Source organism: Salmo salar, chromosome ssa11 (genome assembly GCF_905237065.1).
Source record: "Salmo salar chromosome ssa11, Ssal_v3.1, whole genome shotgun sequence".
Classification (NCBI taxonomy): Eukaryota; Metazoa; Chordata; class Actinopteri; order Salmoniformes; family Salmonidae; genus Salmo; species Salmo salar.
The window spans coordinates 6,293,545-6,321,378 of record NC_059452.1 but is presented as its reverse complement, the minus strand read 5'-3'; the positions used below and the strand labels follow the sequence as shown (position 1 = coordinate 6,321,378).

The following is a 27,834-nucleotide window of genomic DNA, read 5'->3' as shown; positions in this document are numbered from 1 at the left end:
CGATGGTTGGTGAGGATGAAAAATGGGTCCTGGGCGCCCTCCAGCCAGTGTCTCCACTCCTCTAATGCCAACTTCACCGTCAGAAGCTCCTGATCGCCAACATCATAGTTCCTCTCCATGGAGGATAGCGTAGGATCTGGATGTTTAAGCCACGGGGCTGATGTGAAACGACTCTTCAGTAGGCAGAAGGCTTCAACAGCTGCAGAATTCCATCAACTTCTGGGGACCACCCTTGAGGAGAGAATTGAGAGGAGGCGATCGAGCTAAAGGTCTTAATGAATCGGCGGAAACATGTTGGAAAATCCCCAAAATCATTGTAAACCCTTTATGGTGGTTTGGACCGACCATGACAGCATCCACCTTCCGCTCATCCATAATGACTCCTTGCGGGCCAATCTGGTAACCCAAAAAGGAGACCTCCTCCTGATGGAAGTGGCACTTCTCCGCCTTGATGTACAGGTGGTTGTTCAAGGACTAGGACTACTCGGACGTGAGCAATGTGCTCCTCCAAGGTAGCCGAGTAGACCAAGATGTCAATATACACAATCACCTGGACTCCAAACATGTCCCGGAACACCTCGATGATGAATGCCTGGAACACTGATGGAGCATTGGCTAATCCAAAAGGCATCATCAAGTACTCCTAGTGAGCAGACATCGTGCTGAAGGCCGTCTTCCATTCATCCCGCTCCCGGATGCAGATCAAATTGTAGGCACTCTGCAGGTCCAACTTGGTGAAACACCGAGCCCCGCAGAGTTGTTCAATCGCAGCCGGCACCAACGAGAGAGGGTAGCAGTACTTCATGGTCATGGAATTCAGATTTATGTAATCGATGCACAGGCGCAATCCTCCGTCCTTCTTGGCCACGAAGAAGAAGCCTGCCGATGCAGGGGAGGTGCACATGCGAATGAAACCCTGCTGGAGAGCTTCCTGGATGTACTCCTCCATAGCCTTGGTTTCGGCCACCAACAGAGGGTAGATGCGGCCTTGCGGAGGCGCAGAGCCTGCAAGCAGGTCGATAGCACGGGCCCAGGGGAAATGAGGGATACATGTGGCACGGGTCTAGGAAAAAACCTCCCTAAGATCGTGGTATATGTTGGGTTGAAGGGCAACCACAGGACTCTCAACTGACGCGGAACCACAGGGAAAGGGTAAGCAGGTCTTCCGGCATTGAGGTACCCAGTCGGTGATTTTCATCCTCGGCCATGAGATGGTAGGGTTATTACGTTGAAACCGTGGGAGGCATCGGATGATCTTGTGTACAGGTGCACTGATGAGGAAGGGTATTATGGATTCCATGGTGAGGGTAAGTGGTGCTGTGTGTGATTGTCCCAGATCCCAGTGGTTGACTATCCAGTGCTTGAACCGGACAAGGTGAGGAAAGAGGGTATGAGGTGATGTTAAGGGAGGAGGCAAGGGCCTGATCAATAAAATTCCCCACGGCACCGGAGTCCACAAGGGCTATAGAAACAAAACATTAAGGACAGCCAGCCAGTGAAATCGTTTCTAGGAAAGGTTTGGGGAAAGTGCCTAACCAAGGAGACGGGTGATCACGTGGCTGTCCCTCTACTCCCGTGGATCCCCGGTTAGAACGTACCGGACACAGTTGAAGCTGGTTCCCCTCCTGTCCACAAAAGGACAGAGACCCAGCTTTCTACGACGGCGTCACTCAGCCGCGGAGAGACGTGTGGCCCCCACCTCCATGGGTTCAGGCTCTGAATGATCAACGGAGGCAGGAGAGAGGCGATGGGTTTACCGACGCTCCCAAAGAAGGTTATCCAGACAGATGGCCATCGCGATGAGGGTGTCCAAGGTAGCCAACTCCGTCTGGACCTCCTCCTGCAATCCTCTTTTGAATACGGTGCGGAGCGCCGGATCATTCCATCCGCTGGATGCTGCCACTAACCGAAAGGTGAGCGCATACTCCGCCATGGTCTGGCCATCCTGTTGTAGTTGGAGTTCACCCCTCTCTCTGCCCTCTGGTGGATGGTGGAAGACCACCCTGAACAGAGCCATGAACCCCTCATAGGAACCCAGCTCTTCCTCTCGTCTCTCCCAGATGGCCCGTGGCCCACTCCAACGCCCATCCAGCAACCTTGGACCTCTCGGTGGTGGCGGCTCCCATCTGATGAGCGAAATAGAGGGAGCACTGGTGTAGGAAGCCACAGCATTTCAATGGAGTCACATCATATTTGTCCGGGAGGGACAATCGGGTATCACTGACCAGGACGGACTGCTGGATGGGCTGGGGTACTGGCTTGCTGGGTCCTCCGCTGTTTGGAGATGACTCCCCTTGAGTAATGTCTACTCATTGAAGAACGCAGAGGACCTCATCCATAGCCGTCCCCAAATGAGCCAGCTGGTTATGATGTTGACGAAGTAGGTGTCCCTGTTCGCTGGCCATCTGGGAGATTTCTTGGTTAACTGCTGCTACCATTTGTAGAGGTAGTATTCTGTAACATAGACACAGGGAGTCAGGAAACAGGTGCAGTTAGTGAGTTTAATAATAAGTAACATGGCATGATACAAAACAGGTGAAGCATCTGACATGAGACATAAACAATACTACCTGATGACTGATAACAAAAGAGTGCTATATAAAGGGTAATTAATCAAGGGAGTAATGAAGTCCAGGTGTGACTGATGATGAGACACAGGTGTGCGTAATGATGGTTGCCAGATGTGCATAAAGATGGGTTGCCAGGACCGGTGGTTAGTAGACCGGTGGCGTCGAGCGCTGGAGCAAGAGTGAGAGTGGATGTGACAGTGAGACTTATCTTTTCCCATTGAATGCGATGCATTGACATAAGCATCAACCTTGTGACACTCTTCTTTTATCATTAAATGCAATGTATTAACATAAGTGTCAATTGGTTGACACTCACCTTTTCCCATTGACTGCGATGTATTGACATACGCATCAAGTGGTTGACGCTGATCTCTTCCCATCAGCACTGCAAAGCCTGCATGGAGCATGGCCAATTGACATCTGTGACAGGAGGATGTTTTCCTAAGATATCATGTTGGATAGGGAGGAAGTGGGCGCTATAGGTGGTTCTGCATGTCTTTTTCCCTTAACAGGCAGCCAGTCTTGGAAGGGGGACTTGAAGAGGGAGACTGTAAAGTCCAGGCACAGCTGCTCTCTTCACTCTTGGAGTGTTTGCAGTGCTAGTGTTCTGTATCTAAGGAGGTGCAGTATGACAATAGAGATAATAGAGCTTCAGAGTCAGAAGCACGAGGCCTAAACTCTCCAAACACCATTGTGACCCTGTTGGTCACACTTTACACACCCATTGCAGACTATCCCAAGGAGAGTGACCCATGCACACGAGTAATGTTATGGCTGGACTACATACCTTTGTGCAAACCTCCCTCTGCCTTGGCAGTGCTGTCATATAGGAGGCTAACCAGGGTTGACTAACAATATGAGGGCAGACCACTATCAATTTTCTCCCGAGGTGTGCACTTGTTCACGTCCCTTCATGGATTTGAAAGAAAATGACTAATGAGTTCTGAATGAGTGCACACTTCAGGAGGATGGAGAGGTTATTGGGATGAAACCACAGTGACTGAATCACAAAACCCTTACTTCCCTGTGCACATTTCCAACAACACATTCCCTGCTTGAAAACTGTTTTTGTTTTTGAAACATATTATGGATTAGGTATCCATAATAGCTTAACTTCAAACTACTCCAACCATATCGACCAAGTCACAGCTGATGGCAGTGACTTGTGAGTAGGGCTGTGCGATTATGGACAAAATATCATATCACAGTATTCTAAGAAAATTGGATGGTATGATGCTATTTGGCAGTATTTTTCTGTTTTTGAAGAATACAAATATTTCTGAATTTGCTTTATGAGTAGTGTGTGACCCTAGGGTGGCAACACATACATTCTAAGTGATTTCTTCTTTATTTGTTTTGTTTTGCCAAAACCTTTTTCTCCCCAATTTCGTGATATCATCGATGCAACGCCACAACGGGCTTGGGAGAGGTGAAGGTCAAGTCATGCGTCCTCTGAAACATGACCCGCCAAACCGCGCCCGCTTAACCCGGAAGCCAGCCGCACCAATTTGTGGGAGGAAACACCGTTCAACTGACGACCGAATTCAGCCTGCAGGCTCCTGGCCCGCCACAAGGAGTCCCCCCAGGCCAAACCCTCCCCTAACCCGGACGATGCCGGGCTAATTGTGCGCAGCCTGATGGGACTCCTGGTCACGGCCGGTTATGACACAGCCTGGGTCTGTAGTGGCGCCTCAAGCACTGCGATGCGGTGGCCCCCATTCAAAGTGATTTCAATAGGTCTATCTCCATTCTGATTGTTTTATTCTGTTCAATTCAACCAAAAATAATTTTCAGTATTTTTATCAATTTCTGAATTTCCTGCACTCATTTAAAATAATTTACACACTTCTACGTAGGGCTTCACGATAGGGGAAAACAATCTAGGCCTTATTTTTTACCAAATGTTGCAATTGTGATTTGACTTGCAATTTAGAGAAAAACACTTGGGTGAACTGTTGGAATCATGGAAAGAGAATTATTATTCTAATTTTACAGTTAGAATATAATAGTGGGAACTTTGAATACAGTGTTGTTTGACATCACAACAAATGAAAATTCTAGGGAGGAGTTATTGTGACAGGGTAAGAACCAAAGTGTTTCCTAGGGGACCCTACAATCTTTGCCTACATTGAATGTTTTCTCTTAACTACTTCATGTAGCTAACATATTCTTTCTTCACATATTCCTCTCTGATTTAGAAGATACTGTTGCTCAAACAACATGCTGATTTAGGTCTACACCATCGCTGGTATTATGAGGCTGTATAGCTAATTAAGCTTGCTCTGACTAATTTATTAGCTAGCTAGCAATTAGCATTAGCGATTAGTGGCTAACAAGATTTAGGCCTAACTTGCTAAGAAAATACAAACAAGCTGTTTGCATATGTAAGAAACACAAACAAATAGTTTATTAATTATAGCACGCTAGTGGATTTATATTAAGAAGCAAAGTGAAAACAGCATAGTTTTCATCAACATTGTTGGATATGCTGCATTGACCATGCAGACTGAACACAAGTGTCTCATGGTCAAGCAACAACAAATGCGCTCCTTGAATGAATGACAGGGGGTGGGGCTAGGTCTGTGTGTGGAAAGCGGCATTGAGAGAGAGAGAGCAGAGCGAGAGATTACTCAAGTAGCGAAATAAACAATAAAAATGGACGTTACACACGGCACATCGCAATTAACAAACCAAACATTCAAATACCGTTATAGAAGGTAAAGTAAAACCACAAACCTGTCCGTGCATCAATACCGGTATAGCAGTAAAATACAGTATACCGCTTTGCCCTGCCTGTGAGTAATGCAAATAGTCCTCTCTCCGAGATCCATTTAGTAACAAGGCAGGTTTGGGTTTTAATTATCTGCATCTTGCACTACAACCACCAAGGCTGCACATATAATCAGCATTGAGAACATACAGTACAAACTCAAATCAAAGTTAATGGTGCACGAAGGAACAGCATGTACGTGGGTTTGTGTGTGAGAGATTTCTCTTTGCCCTCCTCTCTTCCGTGGAGAGAGCCACAGCTGAACAAGAGGTGAAGGGTTAATGAGCTGTGGGTGAATGGCGTTAGTTAGCGCCCATCCCACACCAGATTCCATGCTGCTCTGCTGAGCTGAGACAACGCTGTGGTCCGGGCCCCTCGGAAACCTCTTCCAGGCCTGGCAGGTCCGGTGTACTCATCACCATTGTCTCTGTCAGCTCTCCTCATTAGTGGATCCTCATGAATCATCACCGTTTTTGGCCCTCAAACAAAATGTAGGGCCAACAATGTGCCTGTCTATGATATCGGGAACAGCTATGGCTGGGAATGTTTTCACCTCTGGTATAGTTTAGAGAAAAGCACTATGAAGGAGACAATATGTCAGACTACGCATTAAGAAACCATATAAAGAATCAGCCACCACTTTGTAACAGAGAAAAGAAAGGAGCAGGTTCAGGCCAGGGGTTAAATTGAAAGGATGTTCAAGGTACTCGTGTTTGAAAGAGACTGGAATGTTTTAGCCCTTATCATTATAGTATCTAAATTCAGAGAAATAATACAAATGCCAACATATTTCATCACAGGGCCTTGTATATACTTGTATATACTCTCAGGAGCTGTACAGCCTAAGACCTACAGTACCAGTCAAAAGTTTGGACACACCTACTCATTCAAGAGTTTTTCTTTATTTTTACTATTTTCTACATTGTAGAATAGTGAAGACATCTAAACTATGAAATAACACATATGGAAACATGTAGTAACCAAAAAAGTGTTAAACAAATCAAAAATATTTGAGATTTAAGATTTTTCAAAGTAGCCACCCTTTGCCTTGATAACATCTTTGCACTCTTGGCATTCTCTCAACCAGCTTCACCTGGAATGCTTTTCCAACAGTCTTGTAGGAGTTCCCACATATGCTGAGCCCTTATTGGCTGCTTTTCCTTCACTCTGCAGTCCAACTCATCCCAAACCATCTCAACTGGGTTGAGGTCGTGTGATTGTGGAGGCCATGTCATCTGATGCAGCACTCCATCACTCTCCTTCTGGGTCAAATAGCCCTTACACAGCCTGGAGGTGTGTTTTGGGTCATTGTCTAACAAATGATAGTCCCACTAAGCACAAACCAGATGGGATGGCAAATCGCTGCAGAATGCTATGGTAGCCATGCTGGTTAAGTGTGCCTTGAATTCTAAATAAATCACAGACAGTGTCACCAACAAAGCACCCCTACACCACCTCCATGTTTCACGGTGGGAACCACACATGCAGAGATCACCCGTTCATCTACTCCTCGTCTCACAGACATGGTGGTTGGAACCAAAAATCTCATATTTAGACTCATCAGACCAAAGGACAGATTTCCACCGGTCTAATGTCCATTGCTTGTGTTTCTTGGCCCAAGCAAGTCTCTTCTTCTTATTGGTGTCCTTTAGTATTGGCTTCTTTGCAGAAATTTGACCAAGAAGGCTGCAGCAGAGGTAACTCTGGGTCTTCCTTTCCTATGTCGGTTCTCATTAGAGCCAGTTTCATCATAGCACTTGATGGGTTTTGTGACTGCACTTGAAGAAACTTTCAAAGTTTAGAAAATAATGAATATAAAGAAAAACCCCAGAATGAGTAGGTGTCCAAACTTTTGACTGGTACTGTATATTGTTTGTTCACACAATGGGTCGGTTTCTCAGACACAGATTTGTATTTATTAGGGATCCCCATTAGCAGCTGCGGAGGCAGCAGCTACTCTTCCAATAGATGTATTGTTATGTTTTTTAAATCTGATTCTACTGCTTGCATCAGTTACCTGATGTGGAATAGAGATCCATGTAGTCATGGCTCTATATAGTATTGTGAAGAGACCTCTGGTGGCATGTCTTGTGGGGTATGCATGGGTGTCCGAGCTGTGTGCCACTAGTTTAAACAGACAGCTCGGTGCATTCAACTTGTCAACACTTCTTCCAAAAACAAGTAGTGATGAATTCAATCTCTCCTACATTTTGAGCCATGAGAGATTGACATGCTTTTCATTAATGTTAGCTCTCCGTGTACATTTAAGGGCCAGCCATGCTGCCCTGTTCTGAGCCAATTGTAATTTTCCTAAGTCCCTCTTTGTGATACCTTACCACACGTCCAGATGCGACAAAATTAGGGTCTGTAGGACCTGTCTCGTTGATTGTGCTGTTAAGGCAGAACAGCGCTTTATTATGGACAGACTTCTCCCCATCTTAGCTACTGTTGTATCAACATGTTTTGACCATAACAGTTTACAATATAGGGTTACTCCAAGCAGTTTAGTCACCCCAATTTCCACATCATTCATTACAAGATTTAGTTGAGGTTTAGGGTTTAGTGAATACAACGCTTTCAGTTAAAACAGCCCATAAACATATTCCAAAAACATTGATGATGGCCTGTCAATGACGTGTGAGATGTACAGGGGGGGAAAGGGTTGAGGTCAAGTTCAGACATGAAATAAGAATTACATTCATCAGAAGAAAAACAACTCAGAGCCATACAGAATTTGGAAACTTAACTTTGTTTTAAGGAGCAGGGAACTGTCACGGACGCCATGTTGGCACCAAAAGTTCAAAGACAGTTAAGAAGAAAGCAAATGACAATGTTATGGTCATGGCATGTCTGGAGATGAGTAGGCTTGGCAGGCACTCTGCTTCTGCAGTACAAGTCAAAAGCCAACAGCTGGAGATGCTGTGTGGACATTATATCTGTAACCAATACTCCCACCTAGTGGCACAAATGGCTCAATAATAAGGCATAGCCTTTTAATCAACTCATTAAAATTATGGCTAATGCTCCACTAGAAATTACACTATACAGAATAAATCCAATCAGTAAACATTGTAGTTACAGGCACAGACAGGCAGGTCTAATGTAAGTACAGTTACACTAGGCTACCTGCCATTTTGGGTGGCAGGTAGCCTAGTGGTTAGAGCGTTGGGCCAGTAACCAAAAGGTTGCTAGATCGATTCCCCGTGCTGACAAGGTAAAAATCTGTTGTTCTTCCCCTGAACAAGGCAGTTCTGTTCTGAGGCTGTCATTGTAAATAAAAAATTGTTCTTAACTGCCTAGTTAAATATATATATAGTACTTAACTTATACCTGGTTGTGATGTCAAATTACACATTTAAAATTGTATATGCAATCTGTAAACCTCATTACCCAAGATGACCATTTTATCACGCTGTTATTCACATTATTTTATTACTATTATCAAAACGTTTGTTTGAAATTGTTCATCCCACAAACTGCTTCAATTGTAATGTGACAATGTGTACTTACACTGCACAGGAGGCTGCTGAGGGGAGAACGGCTCATAATAATGGCTGGAATGGAGAAAATGGAATGGCATCAAACACATAAAAACCACATGTTTGATACAATTCCACTAATTTCGCTCCAGCCATTACCACAAGCCCGTTCTCCCCAATTAAGGTGCCACCAGCCTCCTGTGCTACACTATACAGGTTTGGGGACATTTAGGCTGCATTTACAGACGAATTCAGATCTTTTGCCTATAATTGGGCAAAATATTAGAATTGGGCTGCCTGTGTAAACGCAGCCTTAGACCATCCAGTTATTTCACGACACAAGTCACAGGCTGACGATCACTGAATCTCAATTCTGCCAGCCTGCCCACCTACTAAAAATAAAACCCCATGTTTCTCTTAGTAATCATTATGAGAGTGCATGTTCCAAAAGCATACAAAATAGACACACTAAACAAAATCATAGTCAACTTGTTTAATCATTATTTTACTGCAACAGTGTCAGAGAAGATTGGAGGAGTAAGAGGAAGCTGAGGGTCACTTGTGATAGTGTTGTTATAAACTTGAAGCCTTGTTAACACAACAGAAACATGACTCATGGCTGGGGTATGGAAACTATCAACACAATGAGGAACAGAGTCAGGAAAACACATGCTTTAGTTGAACTTAACCTCATAATCTCTCTTTAAATATTATGGTCTCTAAAAAGTAATCAGACTATTGCTCTGTATCAAACTCGTGATGTGGCAGTGACAATACACTCTCTCGATTGCATCATGTCGATTACGAAAGGAATGATGCCTCCACGCAAAAAGTGATGAGGTAAAAACTACATATACCAAGATGGTGTTTTAACACAAGTGTCTCTCCATCCAAATATCTCACATGTAAAATAATAGATTGTTGACATTTATCATTGATATACTTAGGTACATTTAACACATCTGTTGATTTCTCAGACAATATTGTGAGATTCCATGCAATGTCTTAAAAAAAGAAATACTGTAAAATGTTGGTCACAACCTGCCCAGGGACTGCGGTTGAAAATTAGCCTGTTGGCTAAAACCGGCACTTTTACTGAAACGTTGATTAATGTGCACTGTCCCTGTAAAAATAAAATAAACTCAAACAATGTTTTCTCTTTGCATATTATTCAACAAGGTGAAACATCTGTCGATGTGCCCTTGCGCAAGGCACTTAATCCTAATTTGCTCCAGGGGCACCATACTACTATGGCTGACCATGTAAAACACATTTCATTGCAGCTATCCGCTGTTTGATAATATAAACAGCTTTACTCATTTGTAAGGCATAATATAGTTCAAGGTGAAAACAATTTGTTCCTCAAGAGCGATAAAACATTTAATACTTCAACTTAACTGTGGAGGCTGCAAAATAGTGCTCACATCCAAAAGTGTAATCATGAAACAATTGACATTTTAACCTGTATACATAAAGAGATATTGATGCAACAGATTAATTTGACTATTAAGAGATGTTAGTCTGAGTACGCATCTTTTTAGCTAACATTCCAATCCTTGCCACACCTGTCATTTGCCAAAGAGACCAGGCAATCATGTCAGTTTGAACAGCTCTTTTTTTCAGTGATCCTCAGTTATGTGAAAAAGACTACAAACAGCAATTGTTGAAGAATATAATAAGAACCACTGGTATGTATGCCACAGAATAAAAACAATCAATATTGCCACATTGTGTACTTATTATTTTCCCAGTGCTAAAACAATCAAATTAAGAAGTAGAACCTAACTAAATATAATCTATTTGAAATCATTAAAAGTCCTTAAATGTAAGACTGTCTTACCATCCTTGGCTGTGAACTTAAAATCTATGCTAAAAGCAGTATAAAAAAAAAACAATGAGTATCACAACCTTAAAAACCAAAAAACTGAGTAAGAACAGCTGTGACCCTCAAATAAAAAAAAGTGGCACACGGGCGCAGCCAGTCACAGGCACAGTAATCTCCCCTGCACACACCCTGCAGTAAAACCGTACCGTTTTTTAATGTTGGCCGTATCCCTGAGACACCTCCCCTCATGGCGACCCTAGTACACAACATCAAGTAACATGACTCCTATCAGCCACACCTATATTTCTGCTAGGTCAGTTGCCCCAGTGGGTGACATGCTCTCAACCCAGGAAGGTGAGGCCCGCCATGACGCTGAAGCCTAGCAGAATGAAGAACACCTTGAGCAGCTGGTTCTCTGGGGAGTTCAGCTCGTGAGGCAGGATCTCCATGAAGGTGATGTAAATAAAGGTCCCGGCCGCCATCCCCTCCAGGATGGCCTGGATCAGAACGCCTGCCGCCAGCTGGGCCTCGATAACCCCGATGCCCACTGCAATGCCCAGTGGAGACATCATGGCGAAGACGCCCACGTAGGCCGCAACCCACATGGGCGGGACTTCGCTTTGCACCAGCTTCACCGATAGGCTGAACACGATGATGCTCTTGTGGACCACAATGGCAATGCAGATCTCTAATACCTGGATAGGATGGAGAGAAAACTAGATTAAATTAGGTAAAATTCCTCTCCTACTTCCTTTTCCTCATTGCAGTAAGATGAAGAAAGCTGTATAAATATCAACACAAGCTGTATAAATTACACGTCATTTATAATTCTTTGAAGTCGATAAAAACAGGTTAGCTTAAATAAATCACTTCAAGCCAGATAAGTCTTTGATCAACCAAAGAAAGTAGTTTAAAAAGGACAAATTCCAAAGTTAATAAAATAGTCAGATGTTCAGACTTCAAAAGTAGTCTAATATCAAATTAAGTTCACACCCAGCAAATGGGCCAAAACAAGGAGGGACATACCTGAATTTGTCCAATAAGAAACACTTGTTTTTTTCCTTTGGCTATGTTTAGTTTCTGCAACATATTTTTGCTACGGTGTCTAATGAATACGACCTTGCTATATAGTCCACAATCCTAAATAAATGGAAAATAAAATAATTTCCAGATTTCCTATGCTCTTTTCCATTTGAGGTTGAGGCTATAGCTGGTCTACACAACCGATTACATAGTCAGTCATGACGAGTCAACATCCTGTTTAAGATCTGAAAATGTGACAACTTCTGATTTGAATGTAATTTCCCTTTATCAGTTACTTTCCTGTCTTTCCTTCTCTTCTTTCTACCACACGTGAATCAATGTGTCAGCAACTTGCATGCATTTATAGTGTATTTATAAACTCAGAAAAAAAAAAGAAACGTCCCTTTTTCAGGACCGTCTTCCAAAGATAATTCGTAAAAATCCAAATAACTTCACAGATCTTCATTGTAAAGGGTTAAACACCATTTCCCATGCTTGTTCAATGACCCATAAACAATTAATGAACATGCACCTGTGGAACGGTCGTTAAGACACCGACAGCTTACAGACAGTAGGCAATTAAGGCCCAGTTATGAAAACTTAGGACACTAAAGAGGCCTTTCTACTGACTCTGAAAAACACCAAAAGAAAGATGCCCAGGGTCCCTGCTCATCTGTGTGAATGTTCTTTAGGCATGCTGCAAGGAGGCATGAGGACTGCAGATGTGGCCAGGGCAATAAATTGCAATGTCCGTACTGTGAGACGCCTAAGACAGCGCTACAGGGAGACAGGATGGACAGCTGATCATCCTCGCAGTGGCAGACCACGTGTAACAAAACCTGCACAGGATCGGTACAGCCGAACATCACACCTGCAGGACAGCTACAGGATGGCAACAACAACTGCCCGAGTTGCACCAGGAACGCACAATCCCTCCATCAGTGCTCAGACTGTCCGCAATAGGCTGAGAGAGGCTGGACTGAGGGCATGTAGGCCTGTTGTAAGGCAGGTCCTCACAGGCATCAACGTTGTCTATGGGCACAAACCCACCATCGCTGGACCAGACAGGACTGGCAAAAAGTGCTCTTCACTGACGAGTTACGGTTTTGTCTCACCAGGGGTGATGATCAGATTTGCGTTTTTCGTCAAAGGAATGAGTGTTACACCGAGGCCTGTACTCTGGAGCGGACCGATTTGGAGGTGGAGGGTCCGTCATGGTCTGGGGCAGTGTGTCACAGCCTTATCAGACTGAGCTTGTTGTCATTGCAGGCAATCTCAACGCTGTGCATTACAGGGAAGACATCATCCTCCCTCATGTGGTACCCTTCCTGCAGGCTCATCCTGACATGACCCTCCAGGATGACAATGCCACCAGCCATACTACTCGTTCTGTGCGTGATTTCCTGCAAGACAGGAATGTCAGTGTTCTGCCATGGTCAGCGAAGAGCCTGGATCTCAATCCATTGAGCACATCTGGGACCTGTTGGATCGGTGAGGGCCATTCCCCCCAGAAATGTCCAGGAACTTGCAGGTGCCTTGGTGGAAGAGTGGGGTAACACCTCACAGCAAGAACTGGCAAATCTGGTGCAGTCCATTAGGAAGAGATGCACAGCAGTACTTAATGCAGCTGGTGGCCACACCAGACACTGACTTACTTTTGACCCCCCCCCCCCCTTTGTTCAGGGACACATTCAATTTGTTAGTCACATGTCTGTGGAACTTGTTCAGTTTGTCTCAGTTGTTGAATCCTGTTATGTTCATACAAATATTTACACGGTAAGTTTACTGAAAAAAAACCGCAGTTGACAGTGAGGACGTTTTTTTGCTGAGTTTAGTAAAATATCTCAGGATCTTGTCATTAGAATCAGCTGACTTGGTGCATGGTGTGTGAGTGACTTTATACTAAGGATGCGAGAGAAAGTGCATGGAAATCATGCATGGGTCTCACTTCCCTCTGCTTCTAAACCTCCTGACACTATGGGTGATTGGAAAGAATTTTCCTAGGGCTTCCTCCTAAGCACAGCAAACTTTCACTATGCTTTTGTGATGGAAAGAGACTTCCCTGAAAACCAACAAAGGACAATACAGTGAAAAGGAGAACTATGAAGATAAAGTCCAAGAGCACATCACATGAAAAGCACAAGTTAGAAACACGTACTTAAATTCCCCCCCCCCCAGATAGAAATAACAATTCTCAATGTACAACTTGATAAGAGCTTTGATAAATTCTAGGTAAATAAGTAACTTTTTGGGGAATTGTAAAATATATAATTATTAGATTTAAAAAAAATAATCACTGGAGACAAATGTGAAGCCAATCATATGGCAGCAACCTGCATAATGAGATCTTCAGTTTCTTGGCAATTTCTCACATGGAATGGCTTCATTTCTCAGAACAAGAAGAGACTGATGAGTTTCAGAAAGTTCTTTGTTTCTGGCCATTTTGAGCCTGTAATCGAACCCCCAAACACTGATGCTCCAGATACTCAACTAGTCTAAAGGCCAGGTTTATTGCTTCTTTAAATCAGAAGTTTTCAGCTGTGCTAACATAATTGCAAAAGGGTTTTCTAATGACCAATTAGCCTTTTAAAATTCTAAACTTGGATTAGCTAACACAAACATGCCATTGAACACAGGAGTGATGGTTGCTGATAATGGGCCTCTGCAGATATTCAATTTTAAAAAACAGCAGTTTCCAGCTACAATAGTCATTTACAACATTAATGTCTACACTATTTCTGATCAATTTGACATTTTAAAATTGACAAAAAAAAAATTTCAAACTGACCCCAAACTTTTGAACGGTAGTGTATATGTTTAGTCCCTATTTCGTTGTCTTTAGCGGATTTAATTTAGAAAAAGACGATGTTTTTCACTCACGAACCTGCAGCCACTAGCTAGCTTGTCAGTTGACATTCGAAGTTTGCGCCGTTCTGCCGCGGAGCAGTGCCACAGAGTTCTATTGATGAGTGACCACTTGATATTCCATTCACTCCAAAACATGCTAAATTCTCAGAGTAAATTGGGGTTTCAAAATTGTAGACATGGGGTTTGGACTATTGTTTTTGACACTATTCTTGATTTTTTTGGACATATTTGAATAAACCTAATGATTTAATCACTTTATGGGTTAACATCCTAAAGCCTATATCTGAATAACTTGTAAATATGAAGTTATTTCAGAATGAAAGTTACCTGGCTAGCGTATCATGTTTTGTGACATTAGTCATCTCTAGTTTTTATTATTATTTACCTTTATTTCAACAGGGAAGTCATATTGAGACTAGTCTCTTTTACAAATGAGCCCGGCACAATACAAAAACAGGCAAGTATAGATCAACATAAATATAGACAATATACACATTAAGATACAGAACAGTCAATTAAAATAAACATTAATTACAAAAAAATCCTGTGTCAGCTGTCTGAATTGCGCTACGGACTTCAAAGCATGATATAGGTGTATTTATGCAGTTAAACAAATGTATCTGTGCATTTGAACATCTTCAAAAGAAACTACCGGTAGTTAGATAATGTATTGTCCCTTATTACATGCTTGTGTTCTCTATGGTGCACTCGTTCGTTCGTGAGCAGGCTGCTCGTTCTAAATAGTCAAATCTAATCTGTTGGAAACAGTGGCAGCATGTGCAGCAGTGGTCATTCGTTTTTGACATGAAAAAGTGAAATGGGTGCATTTATTCAAATGCACAGATCGCTTTATATAAACTGTTTTTTTTACACAGTTACATTACAGCCTTATTCTAAAATAGATTTTAATTTTTTCCCCCTCAAGCTACACACAATACCTCATAATGGCAAAGCAAAAACAGAACTTGAAAATGTTGCTAATATATTTACATAAGTATTCAAACCTTTTACTCAGTACTTTGTTGAAGCACCTTAGGCAGCGATTACAGCAGCGAGTCTTCTTGGGTATGATGCTGCATGATTGGCACTCCTTTATTTGGAGAGTTTCTCCCATTCTTCTCTGCAGATCCTCTCAAGCGCTGTCAGGTTGGATGGGGAGTGATGCTGTAGATATTTTCAGGTCTCTCCAGAGATGTTTCATCAGGTTCAAGTCCAGGCTCTGGCTGGACATTCAGAGACTTGTCTTCCCGGAGCCACGCCTGCATTGTCTTGGCAGTGTGCTTAGGGTCGCTGTCCTGTTGGAAGGTGAACCTTCGCCCCAGTCTGAGGTCCTGAGCAGGTTTTCCTCAAGAAACTCTACTCCGTTCAGCTTTACCTCAATCCTGACTAGTCTCCCAGTCCCTGCCACTGAATAACATCCCCACAGCATGACGCTGCCACCACCATGCTTCACCGTAGGGATGGTGCCAGGTTTCCTCCAGACCTGATGCTTGGCATTCAGGCCAAAGAGTTCAATCTTGATTTCATGAGACCAGAGAATCTTGTTTCTCATGGTCTGAGAGTCTTTAGGCACCTTTTGGCAAACCAAGCGGGCTGTCATGTGCCTTTTATTGAAGAGTGGCTTCCATCTGGCCACTACCATAAAGGCCTGAATGGTGGAATGCTGCAGAAATGGTTGTCCTTCTGGAAGGCTCTCCCAACTCCACAGAGGAACTCTAGAGCTCTGTCATAGTGACCATCGGGCTGTTTGTCACCTCCCTGACCAAGGCCCTGCTACCCGACTGCTCAGTTTGGCCGGGTGGCCAGCTCTAGGAAGAGTCTTGGTGGTTCCAAACATCTTCCATTTAAGAATGATTGAGGCCACTGTGTTCTTGGGGACCTTCAATGCTACAGAATTTTTTTGCTACCCTTCCCCAGATCTGTGCCTTGACACAATCCTGTCTCAGACAATTCCTTCGACCTCATGGCTTGGTTTTTGCTCTGACATGAACTGTCAACTGTGGGACCTTATATAGACAGGCGTGTGCCTCTCCATATCAAAATGTGTTTGGACCCCAGAAAGAGCAGCTGCTTTTGCTGTTTTTATACCTCATCTTATGCTTTTGTTCACATTATGCCATGAGGCTGAGAGAATTTCCTGCAATTCTAGGGCAGAGCCCCACCTGTTTCGAGCACCACACTTAATTTTTTACCTATCAAAATACATATTTTTGGGGTGGGCTTGCCTGTTTTGCTTGTTATTTTGGCATTAATCTATCACATATCAGTTTGCAAACAATGTTAAAAAAAAGGGGGAAAAAAGGCATTGAGTTAATAAAGCCACATAAACACGGTCTATTTTTGGCTTTCTTGAGTAAAGCAGCTCCAAAACACAGGTGTTTCAGCCTAGCTAAAGTGCTTTCTGTGGTGGTGGAGTAAGCCAGCAGAAAATAGAGTGATGCACCTGATTGGCTCAGTTGTCATGACTGGCTCAGTTTTCTGTCAGTCATGGGACAGTACGTCATCCCCAATTCTAAGATTAGAGCTAAAAAAATGTTATCCCCTTGGGTTCTGCCATAGAGTTATATTAGAAGTGCCCATCCAAGAAGGCTCAAGGTCATTGGCCACAGATATGTCATTCTATCTACAGTAGCTTTGATTGACTGATCATGTCAACATCTTACTTTAGCTAGCAGTCATCAGTTGTCATGAAGTCGACAATCTACTGGAAAATCCTTGTCATATGAAGAGAAATTATAGATAAAACGTATCGGTGCCCATCGGCCATTGTACATAAAGATTACACAACAAGTTGGAAATCGCAAATTCAACAATGAGTCGTTTGGAAGCAATCAGTGGCTAACTGCAAGCGTTGTAAAGAAACCACTAACGTTAGCCTGCTATTCAATGGAGTGGCTGTTCCCCCCCCCCGAGTTTCCACCATAAATCCAGAGAATACCTGACTTTGATGACAAAGTTTGATGACATTTGCCCACAAAGGACCGCTACACCTACTTCACAAGGTGAGTCCAAAAATGTATTGTATGCTGCTGCTTAAATGATGTAATATGCAAGGTTGAAACATATACAGTAGTTAAGAAAGTCATATTAAGTATGTTGTGTAGTAAGCTGCTAGTAGCCAAATAATTGTCTTTTTTCACCAATGCAGTATTGTAAACACATAACGTTAGTGGTGGCGCTTGGCTTGCATGTGCAAATTCAGCACACACAACATTCTATAATAGAATTATGTTATTTGACAAATTAAAAGCTTAACGTGTCAAATAGTGTTATATGACGTGCATCTTTTTTGACACGCAAAGACCTAAACAGCGTTCAATGTGCCTCACCCTAATAATTATCTATTGTCACCTCTTAAATTTCACCTACTGTTCTAACTTGGTGGTGCACAAATAGCCTATAACCTGTTGTAGAGAAATGTAATCGTCGAATATTGTAAAAGCTTTTGTCGTCTGTTTATATGCCCAATTTATTTATCCTATGGTTCTGACCGGTACAGGGAGTACACTGTAAGAACGGCCCATGTTCTGAATTCTGTCGCTGTACATTTCAAAAGTGCTGAACAAATAGTTATATTGACAACGTCCGTCGTCACTTACTCATTAGTGTCTTAATCGAAATGGATTGCCCCTCACCCGCTTGTCGCCCCCTTATGCCATAATTTGTACATCTCAATTGTCAGCAGAAACCACATTTGTTTAAGCAAGTCTGCCATATCAACTGTTTTTTTTTTAAAGGCAGTAAATGAGGCTGAATGAACTGTTTCGCTGACAGACAAGGCTCCACTGAAAGCCAGGTTTAGCAGTGGTAAGGTGTTGGGACAGCTTTATGTAGGCCCTAACAGTTTGTGGGCACCGTTTGTCACCGTGATAGTGCAATTAATGTATTATTTAGTGTTGTGTAGTGGCTTTGCTGGCATGCATTTTACTTTTTTTGTTGCCCCACCAAGATTTACATGGTAAAATCACCACTGGAATGGTCCCACCTGATCTTGCCTCCTCCAACTGCCTTCAATCTTTGAAGACATGTATTCTCATTGTTAGAGCGCCCACTTGAGCATCTGGTCAATATAATAGATCATCTGTGGCTATAAGGACATGCCTGGTGCCCAAAATTGATGACACATGTCGCGCAGCGAGAGTTGAGTGGGGACAAACGAATTTGGTTCAGTCAGCCGTCATAATGAGCCCTACCCAGCTAGCTAGTTTATGCTTGTGGCTAGAAATGACAGCAAGAATTTGGAACATGTCTGCCGAAGTTGGGACTGTTCAGAATCAGTCTGTTTTATTGGACTACAAAAGCAATAAATGTGCTTTAGCGGTCACCCTAGCCTGATATTAGCTACTAAACTTAAGTGATATCCAGATTTTCATAACATCATACCATCCTTCTCACATCCTATGATTTACGGTATTACTGGCATAGCCCACAAGGGGCGCTAAATGCAAGAAAAGCCCATTTAGCCTCTACTACCAGAACGCTAACAAAATTTGCACAAACTAGTAGCAAAATCTCAAACTAATCTTACGAATAGCAAAGACAGGCAAACCCAGCTCAAAGTTATACAAGCATAGCTAGTAGCTACCAAATGTCATTTTCAGTGAGTGTGGACATTTACAAGCGAACGAGAGAAACTGTGCAAATGAATAAAAAGTTTTGATGCAGGCTTTTCTGAAGGAATAGCAGCATGTGTACACAGAGCAGAGGGGTGAAGAACGGAGAAGGGAAAAAAAGCGCTAGTAGGAAGCACAGGGAATAACTTATCCAGAGCTCTTTGACATGTCTTTGACAAAAATATAAAAACACAACATGTTTCATGAGGTGAAATAAAAGATCCCAGAAAAAACATATTTCTCTCAAATGTGTTTACATCCCTGTTAGTGAGCATTTCTCCTTTGTCAAGATAATCCATCAATTTGCCAGGTGTGGTATATCAAGAAGCTGATTAAACAGCATGATCATTACACAGGTGCACCTTGTGCTGGGGACAACAAAGGCCACTCTAAAATGTGCAGTTTTGTCACAACACAATGCCACTGATGTCTCAAGTTGAGGGAGCGTGCAATTGGCATGCTGACTGCGGGAATGTCCACCAGAGCAGAATTTGTCAATACATCCAACCGGCCTCACAACCGCAGACCACTTGTATGGCGTTGTGTGGGCGAGCGGTTTGCTGATGTCAACGTTGTGAACAGACTGCTCCAGGGTGGCGGTGGGGTTATGGTATGGACAGGCATAAGCTATGGACAATATACAGAATTGCATTTTATCCATGGCAATTTGAAAGCACAGAGATGCATACCGTGACGAGATTGTGCGGCCCATTGTCATGCCATTCATAAGCCCGCCATCACTTCATGTTTCAGCATGATAATCCACGGCCCCATGTTGCAAGATCTGTACACAATTCTTGGAAGCTGAAAATGTCCCAGTTCTTACATGGCCTGAATACTCACCAGACATGTCACCCATTGAGCATATTTTGGATGCTCTAGATCGACATGTACGACAGCATATTCCAGTTTCCACCACTACCCAGAAACTTTGCACAGCCATTGAAGAGGGACAACATTCCACAATCAACTGCTGGATCAACTCTATTCGAAGGAGATGTCGCGCTGCATGAGGCAAATGGTGATCACACCAGATACTGACTGGTTTTCTGATCCATGCTCCTACCTTGTGACTAACAGAGATATATACATACATACATACATACATATACCCAGTCATGTGAAATCCATAGATTAGGGCCTTATGAATGCATTTCAATTGACTGATTTCCTGTAAAACAGTACAATCTTTTAAATTGTTGCGTTTATATTTCTGTTCAGTATAAATAATACAAATTGTATTTTCATTTGAAGAAAAAAGTAGTTGAATATTATTGGAATGCATTTGAAAATACACTTGAAAAGAAGTGGCATGCAGTTGCAATGTATGGGTGCATTTGTTTTAGCTGACCCAGTGCCACAGGTGGGCAGAGATTTCACTTTTATGACCAACAAAATGGTCTAATATGTTCCCCGGGCAAGCTAAAACTAATGGACCTATTGCGCAATTTAAGTACAGATTGCTCTCCAGCACCTACCTTTGAGTCTGTGGTCTGCAGCCCGATGGCCAGGCCCTCAAACACAGAATGGAGGGAGAGTGATAAAAAGAGCATGAACGAGCGAAAGGAGGAGTGGGCCTGGAGGTCCATGTGGACGTGGTGGGCACTACCCTCCAGGTCGGTGGACGCGGCTTTACCCTGCCCATGGCTGTGCCCTTTGGCTCGCATCAGAGGTGCTCTCTCCTGGTCTGACCCTCGCATGGCATCTTGTCTGCAGTTCAGAACAATCCTCTCCACAATGAGCACAGTGAAGAAGCCTGCAGCCATGATGAACTCCGGGAGGGGGAAGCTGGTCTGTTTGAGAGAGGTGAAAACAACCAAAAGTAGGAGTTCTGTTTAAATAAACACCAAGGATAAGGGATATACACACACACACACACCCGTTCAAAAGTTTGGGGTCACTTAGAAACAACCTTGTTTTTTAAAGAAAAGCACATTCTGTCCATTAAAATAACACCAAATTGATCATAAATACAGCGTAGACATTGTTAATGTTGTAAATGACTATTGTTGCTGGAAACGGCAGATTTTTTTATGGAATATCTACATAGGCCCATTATTAGCAACCATCACTCCTGTGTTCCAATGGCACGTTTTGTTAGCTAATTAATTTTAAAAAGGCCAACTGATTATTAAAGACCCTTTTCCAATTATGTTAGCACAGCTGAAAACTGTTGTTCTGATTAAAGAAGCAATAAAACTGGCCTTCTTTAGACTAGTTGAGTATCTGGAGCATCAGCGGGTTCGATTACAGGCTCAAAATGGCCAGAAACAAAGAACTTTTTTCTGAAACTCATCAGGCTCTTCTTGTTCTGAGAATTGAAGTTATTCCATGCAAGAAATTACCAAGAAACACTGTGTCCTACTCCCTTCAGAGAACAGCGCAAACTGGTTCTAACCAGAATAAAAGAGTGGGAGGCCCCAGTGCATAACTGAGCAAGAGGACAAGTACATTAGAGTGTCTAGTTTGAAAAACTGACGCCTCAAGTCCTCAACTGGCAGCTTCATTAAATAGTACCTGCAAAACACCAGTCTCAACGTCAACAGTGAAGAGGCAACTCCAGGATGCTGGCATTCTAAGTGATCCCAAATTTCTAAGTGACCCCAAACTTTTGAACAGTAGTGTATATCATAAGTAAGTAGTCCTTAACACATCACCAGGTATTGAACCTGTGGATTAATGGTAATAATTTCTGTACTAAGTAGCACATTTCCCCATGTGGGAACACTGTTTTACAGATGCAATAAAACAAAAGTATGACAGTTATATTTATTATAACTCTTAATACATTGGTTTGTGCCATGGATAGTCATATAGCTTTTGTCATTTTACAAAGGGGATGGGAGTGTGTTCAGGTAATGATTCTTTGTGATGTTGCTGACAGACAGAATACACTTACGTCCACCCTCCGTGCGGCCAGCTCAGCATTCATGTCTGACAGATAGTCTGGGATGATGTCCAATAGACAGGCAGCCAGGAAGACGCCTCCGGCAAAACAGCTGATGAAACTCAAGACCACCCGATGGGTTTCTACATGATAAAAATGCTACTGTTTAATGCTCAACATAACCCCAGGGTCTGTCTTTCCCTGACCATGTGACCTGACCAGGAACAACTTTGGGCCCATATCAAATGAACTGTTAATGAACCCAGAGCTCTTCCTATTCAGGTCACATGGTGGGGTTAGAATAATAAATACAAAAAACCTGACCCTAGCAATATACAGTGCCTTCAGAAAGTATTCACACCCCTTGACTTCTTCCCCCAAAAAATGTTAGCCTGAATTTAAAATAGATTGACATTTTTACAACTTTATCAATTAAAAGTTGAAATGTCTTGAGTCAATAAGTATTCAAACTAAATTTTTCAGATGAACTACATGTTCACTCAAACAGTTCTCCAATCGAATGTGTTCCCGCATATAAATAGGCATTTGGATTGATATGGATTTGACGTTTAAAATAAAAAAAACAGATGAGCTGGTTAAGCTAAGCTAAGATTTAAAAAGTTGGCATTTTCTACAGTAGGAAGCATTTTATTCAGTCAATCTTTTTATCTGTTCTTGATTATGGTGACATTCTATCAAAGAGCAGCTGCTACTACTCTTAAACCTTTGGATGCCATCTACCATAGTGCCCTCTGTTTTGTTACAGGTTACAGTTGATCACTGCATCCTTTATCAAACGGTTGGCTGGACTTAGCTAGAGACCTGTAAATCTCTACATTACTCCTTTTTGTTGACAATGCCCTACTTCAGCAGCAAAGGTAGATAAGACGGAAGTAGACACTGGAGTTGCCTAACCCGTTCAAAGGATTGGTTAATGGCTACCTGACTGAAGTTGTCTGTTTAACTTAAGTTGTGAATCAAGGAAACTATGGATTTCTTTCAGTTAATGTGACATAAGCTGTGATATGAATAATGTGTGATTATCTGATGACTGAATCATTTCATCTGACTTATGGGTCTAAATCAGCTGTTAACCAGTCAGAAAATAAACACCTTATGGAGATACCACTAACTGATCAAAAAAAAATAAAAAAAATAAATGGAAGTGATCAAGAAGTGCAATCAAACACTCTGGGAGCACTGAAATGAAACAGCCATGATAGCTCCTAATGTCACCCTCTGCTTAGGAAAAAAAAGAGAAGCAACAGAGATAATCATCTTGCAGAGACCTGAAGGAAGTATTGAGCACCATTGCACAAACACAGAAGTGAAAACAACTCATCAGCAAATCAGCCATTGCAAAACAAAAACTGTCTTAATATGTGGCTGAAGGGATAGTAATGGCCCATACAATTTAGGCACACATTAAACAAACAGTCTCTAATCACAGTAAATGTTATGGTCCTTCATTGTTTTAGTAATGCCCTGAGTCATAGTGTATAATATATATATATATAGGCATTCGGACATACAGAGACTGCTGGGCCTAAAGAGAAAGTTAAAAGCAGGGGTATATTCACTAATAACCAAACTGAGGCAAATAGGCTGAAACTGGGAGGGACCAAACTGAACTTTTTTTTAAATGGTTGCTCAATGTTTATAAGAGGTTTGATTTCTGTCTACAAATGACATGTATTATTACTAGTTTCCGTTGCAAAAAGTTACGGTTTGCACTAATACATTGACCTCTGACCCTAAGCAGGGCTGAGTTCAGTCTTTTTTTAAACTTTCTGGAACGTTCAATTGAACGGAAATGTTGCTGTACTGAACGACCAGTTGAAAAATGGGGAGGGTTTGGTTTGTGAACGCTGTCAGCATGGCCCACATGGCCACTGCCCTTTAAATGCATCTCTCATTGCGTCAAGCCACACCTACCAAACAGACCTCAAAGTTTGTTCAAGAACGTTTTGGGGAAACGTGTCATTCAGTAAACTTTTCTGCAACGTATCAAACATTCAAGTGAACTGAATGCACCTCAGTTGAAAAACAGGGAGGGGATGTGTTATGGCTTGGGGAATCCTGTCAGCTTGGCCACTTCCCTTTAAATACGCCCTTCATTGCTTCAAGCCACACCCACCAAGTGGGAGCAAACGTGCTTCAGTCTGTTCAAGAAGGTTTTGGGGAAACGTGTCATTCAGTACAAACCCTTCCGCAACGTAGCAAACTGAACGCACCTCAGCTTTTGTTTCGCTTCCACTGAAGGTCTGTGGGTTGAGTGTTCACTGGAATGTGCCATCTTAATTAAGGGGCTTTATCCCTGTCAGGCGACTCTAGTCCAGTGGTATTCAAAGCTAGCGGCCCTGGAGAACTGCAGTGGGGTCACCAGTAACTGTATTTTTAGGAGTACAGATTATTGTATGGGACAATGTACAAATGTTAAGAAAGACCAGAAAATAAAATTGTAAATGTATTTATTGGTTTCTTTTGATTTTTAAGGTTATTTGTTGATGTAAATCTAAATTTACCGATTTTTTGGGTGGGGTAAGGTTGGGAGAAATTCTAGTAAAAAAATAATAAATGGGGTCCCCAGAAATTCTGGCAGAAAATAATGGGTTCCCCACTGAAAAAGTTTGAATACCACTGCTCTCGTCTGTCTCCTTGGAGGAGACTCAATGATTTCTCATCATAAGAAATCAATTAAGTAAATTTGCTAATCTAGGCCTAAATCAATTATGCAAATGGAATAATTAAGCAATAAATCCCAAGGGGGTGTGGTTTATGGCCAACATACCAGAGGACTGTTCTTAGGGACTACGCAACGCGTAGCCCTTAGCCGTGGTATATTGGCCATATATCACAAACCCCAGAGGTGCCTTATTGCTATTATAAACTGGTTACCAACGTAATTAGAGCAGGGAAAATAAATGGTTTTGTCATACCCATAACATACGGTCTGATATACCATGGCTGTCAGCCAATCAGCATTCAGAGCGCAAACCACCCAGTTTATAATACATCGCACACTTCTCAAGTAAAATAAGATCATTTTGAGATAACACCATTGTTACCTACAGGGGTTGGAACTTGTTCAGGAAAAAGAAGCAAAAACTGTAAAAGAACCAAAAAAATTGAGGAACAGAACCAGTACTGATAATTAAAGTGATCAATACTGTTCTGGAACAGAACTGTTATTTTAAAAGTCTGGGAACTGGTTACAATGTTATGTCAAATAAATGTTTGTCACATTCGACAAATAAAAAATGTGCTTACTTATGAGCCCTTAAAAAAAACAAATATTACATTGTTGTTTATTAAGAATAAGTAATGTTGTTTCCTAAATAGACTAACTCGGTACTGGTAACCCTTGTATATAGCCTCATTGTGTTACTATTTTTATTTTCATCCATTTTTTAAATAAAAATTATAACTCTGCAGTGGGTTAAGGGCTCGTAAAAAAAAGAACTCTTCAAGACAGTGTGGTGAAGGCACAACAGCGCCTCTTCAACGTCAGGGGGCTGAAGAAATGTGTCTAGGCCCCTAAGACCCTCAAACCTTTACAGATGCACAATTGACAGCATCCTGTCGGGCTGTATCACCGCCTGGTGATGTATCACCGCCTTTCGGTTACTGGCCCAACGCTCTAGGCTATCTGCCGATCAACCAAACCTAAACTATTCAGTTTCACCAAAATAACGTTCGCAGCAGAGGCATATCCAATATATCTAGGAGCAATACTTTCCTTTGCTATAGAATAAGCGTTTAAAACACGTTTTTCAATTCCCGCCTGTAAAAGTGGGAGATTGCCTGGTATTTTACTCACGTGACCGAGAATGGACTACATGGCAGCCCACACAGGCGGAAAATGGGACACCCTGGGTAAAAACGTGTTTTAAACGCTTATTTGATAGCGTAGTACACATCTAACACGAATCGTAAGTATTTATTCTTATAGATGGTAGATATGCATCTTGTTGACGGGAAGCGTTGAAACCGAATAGTCTAGGTTTGGTTGATGAAGGAAGGGACGCAACGAGCCATCTGGCTTGTTGTGGGAAACAGCAATTGCATACGGGGTTACAGCATGAGACTAGCTAGTTAGTAATTATATCATTTGTAGGTTACCTACTGAAACTTACCTGTCCCACTGGTTTCTCTGAACCACTTCATCCGAGCAGGAATAAATCCGAAAAATAGCGTCAGGAGCAACAAACCCACGAGGGCACCTATTTTCACCTGTAACAAGTAGTCCATCTCGATTTGTTACTACCGGACAGAATCAAAACTGGCTGTTTTGGGATAAGCCTAGCAAATAGCGATTTAAATAAACGAACCGTGAAGGCAATGAGATGAATACGCCATACGAACAGGTTTGCGTTACTGAAAAACCTACGCTATTCGAAAACTCATATCCCTGCTACACTGGCAATTTCAGAAGCTAATTATGCGCCTGCTAGATACATGTTTACACTGTCATGCAAGTTGTTGGAGGACTTTGCGCTAGTAGTCTTCTGAGCAGTGTTGCAAACACATTTTCAGGATAAGTGGTTAGAGGCAGGTTGATTTGTTGCTAAAAGTTGCTAAATGACGTTGTGATGGCATTGCGTGATAACGTAAAACTGCGTCATTACGTGGAATACACAATAACGCTACTCGAGTTGACTGGCCATCTCGGCAAAAAAATATGATTTTGTTCAGGTACAGACTCCCACTCTTTTCTGTACAATTTTGATTGAGACATGTTGATTGATGTTGTAAGCTCTGTTCAAGATCAAACATTCGTGACCAACTATATTCATTGGGTGTGTCTAGTCGAACCCGTACTACTGCTGCTGCAGTCAGCCAACAATGATTTGCAATTTACTGAAATTGCTGCTGGCCTGCTGCTGACATCACTCACAATGCACTTTTGCAGCCAGGCACGTGTGTTGTGACTGAGTGTGACAGAGAAAGTCGTTTGTCATTTAAATGGCAAATGCATGCATTTTAGCGTTTGAGTCACTTTTTCAAAAGTTACTAAAAGTTCCAAATACATTTATAAAAGTAGCTAAAATTGTTGCTAGGTGCTTTTTGAAAAAAAAAGTTGCCAGGGTAGTCTGAAAAGTTGCTAAATCTAGCAATAAAATCACTGCTTCTGACCGCAGCACAAATGACGATCACGTTATATGGTAATGAGGGAACTTTAAATAAAAACCCGCATTTCGAAACATTGTAATATAGATAACTCGTTAAAAAAACTTTTTTTTATTTTTTATCTGCCATCGTGTGCCAGCATAATATCATGCTGCTAGGAGAACGGTAATGATATTCGTATCCTCTTCCTGGTAGCCACGCCCACTATGATAATTTTAAGAATACAGTACGATTTTCTTACACAGCGCAGCTGATTGCGGAGTCCATAGAAAGTTACGAATCCTTCCTAGGCAAAGGATGAAGCCTGACTTGATTCTTGTGACCAAATGGGGAAATGTAATCAATGATAATGTCTCACACCATACAAGGCCTACTAGGAATGTGGTGCCTTTCTTAGTGTGTTCCACAATGTTTTATATATTTTCCATGGTAGGCCTAGTTCTTGATGTTACACAACTTAATGGAAGCTCAGATTCATGACTATTCACATGTACAGACCCAGCAGTGCACCTACTAGCGTTCCCAGTTCAAAGGCACTCAAATCAAAGCTTGATGATTATTTGAATCAGCTGTGTAGTGCTAGGGCATAAACGCCCCTCTTATCGAATTGTGCTGTTAAAATAAAGACACCTGAAGTTGCCTAACCCGTTCACGTGATTGGTTACTCGA

The 27,834-nt window shown here is 42.2% G+C and overlaps 2 protein-coding genes across 2 annotated transcripts in view; both read right to left on the bottom strand.

Annotated features, from left to right (window-relative positions):
* The window catches only part of LOC106561906 (retinaldehyde-binding protein 1), a 39,800-nt gene extending 34,265 nt beyond the window's left edge, over positions 1-5,535 (bottom strand). The window contains exon 1 of the mRNA XM_045688947.1: positions 5,307-5,535. Coding sequence (XP_045544903.1) covers positions 5,307-5,439 — 133 coding nt within the window. The 5' untranslated portion in view covers positions 5,440-5,535. The remainder of the gene's footprint in view (positions 1-5,306) is intronic.
* Positions 5,536-9,297: 3,762 nt separating this feature from the next.
* On the bottom strand, positions 9,298-26,632 carry LOC106561904 (zinc transporter ZIP1). The gene is made up of 4 exons (XM_014126236.2): positions 26,172-26,632; positions 22,048-22,178; positions 20,627-20,941; positions 9,298-11,339 (listed from the first exon to the last, which is right to left on the bottom strand). The coding sequence occupies exons 1-4, from the start codon at positions 26,284-26,286 to the stop codon at positions 10,986-10,988; spliced, it is 915 nt and encodes a 304-aa protein (XP_013981711.1). The 5' UTR covers positions 26,287-26,632; the 3' UTR covers positions 9,298-10,985.
* Positions 26,633-27,834: the final 1,202 nt, after the last annotated feature.

Bases quoted from the DNA above. Each gene is read 5' to 3' on its own strand.
- LOC106561904 (XM_014126236.2), bottom strand. From the start codon at position 26,286: ATGGACTACTTGTTACAGGTGAAAATAGGTGCCCTCGTGGGTTTGTTG. The intron at 22,179-26,171 runs GTAAGTTTCAGT...TTTATCATGTAG, and splicing joins CAGAGAAACCAGTGGGACAG to AAACCCATCGGGTGGTCTTG. The intron at 20,942-22,047 runs GTAAGTGTATTC...TCTCTCAAACAG, and splicing joins TGGCCGCACGGAGGGTGGAC to ACCAGCTTCCCCCTCCCGGA.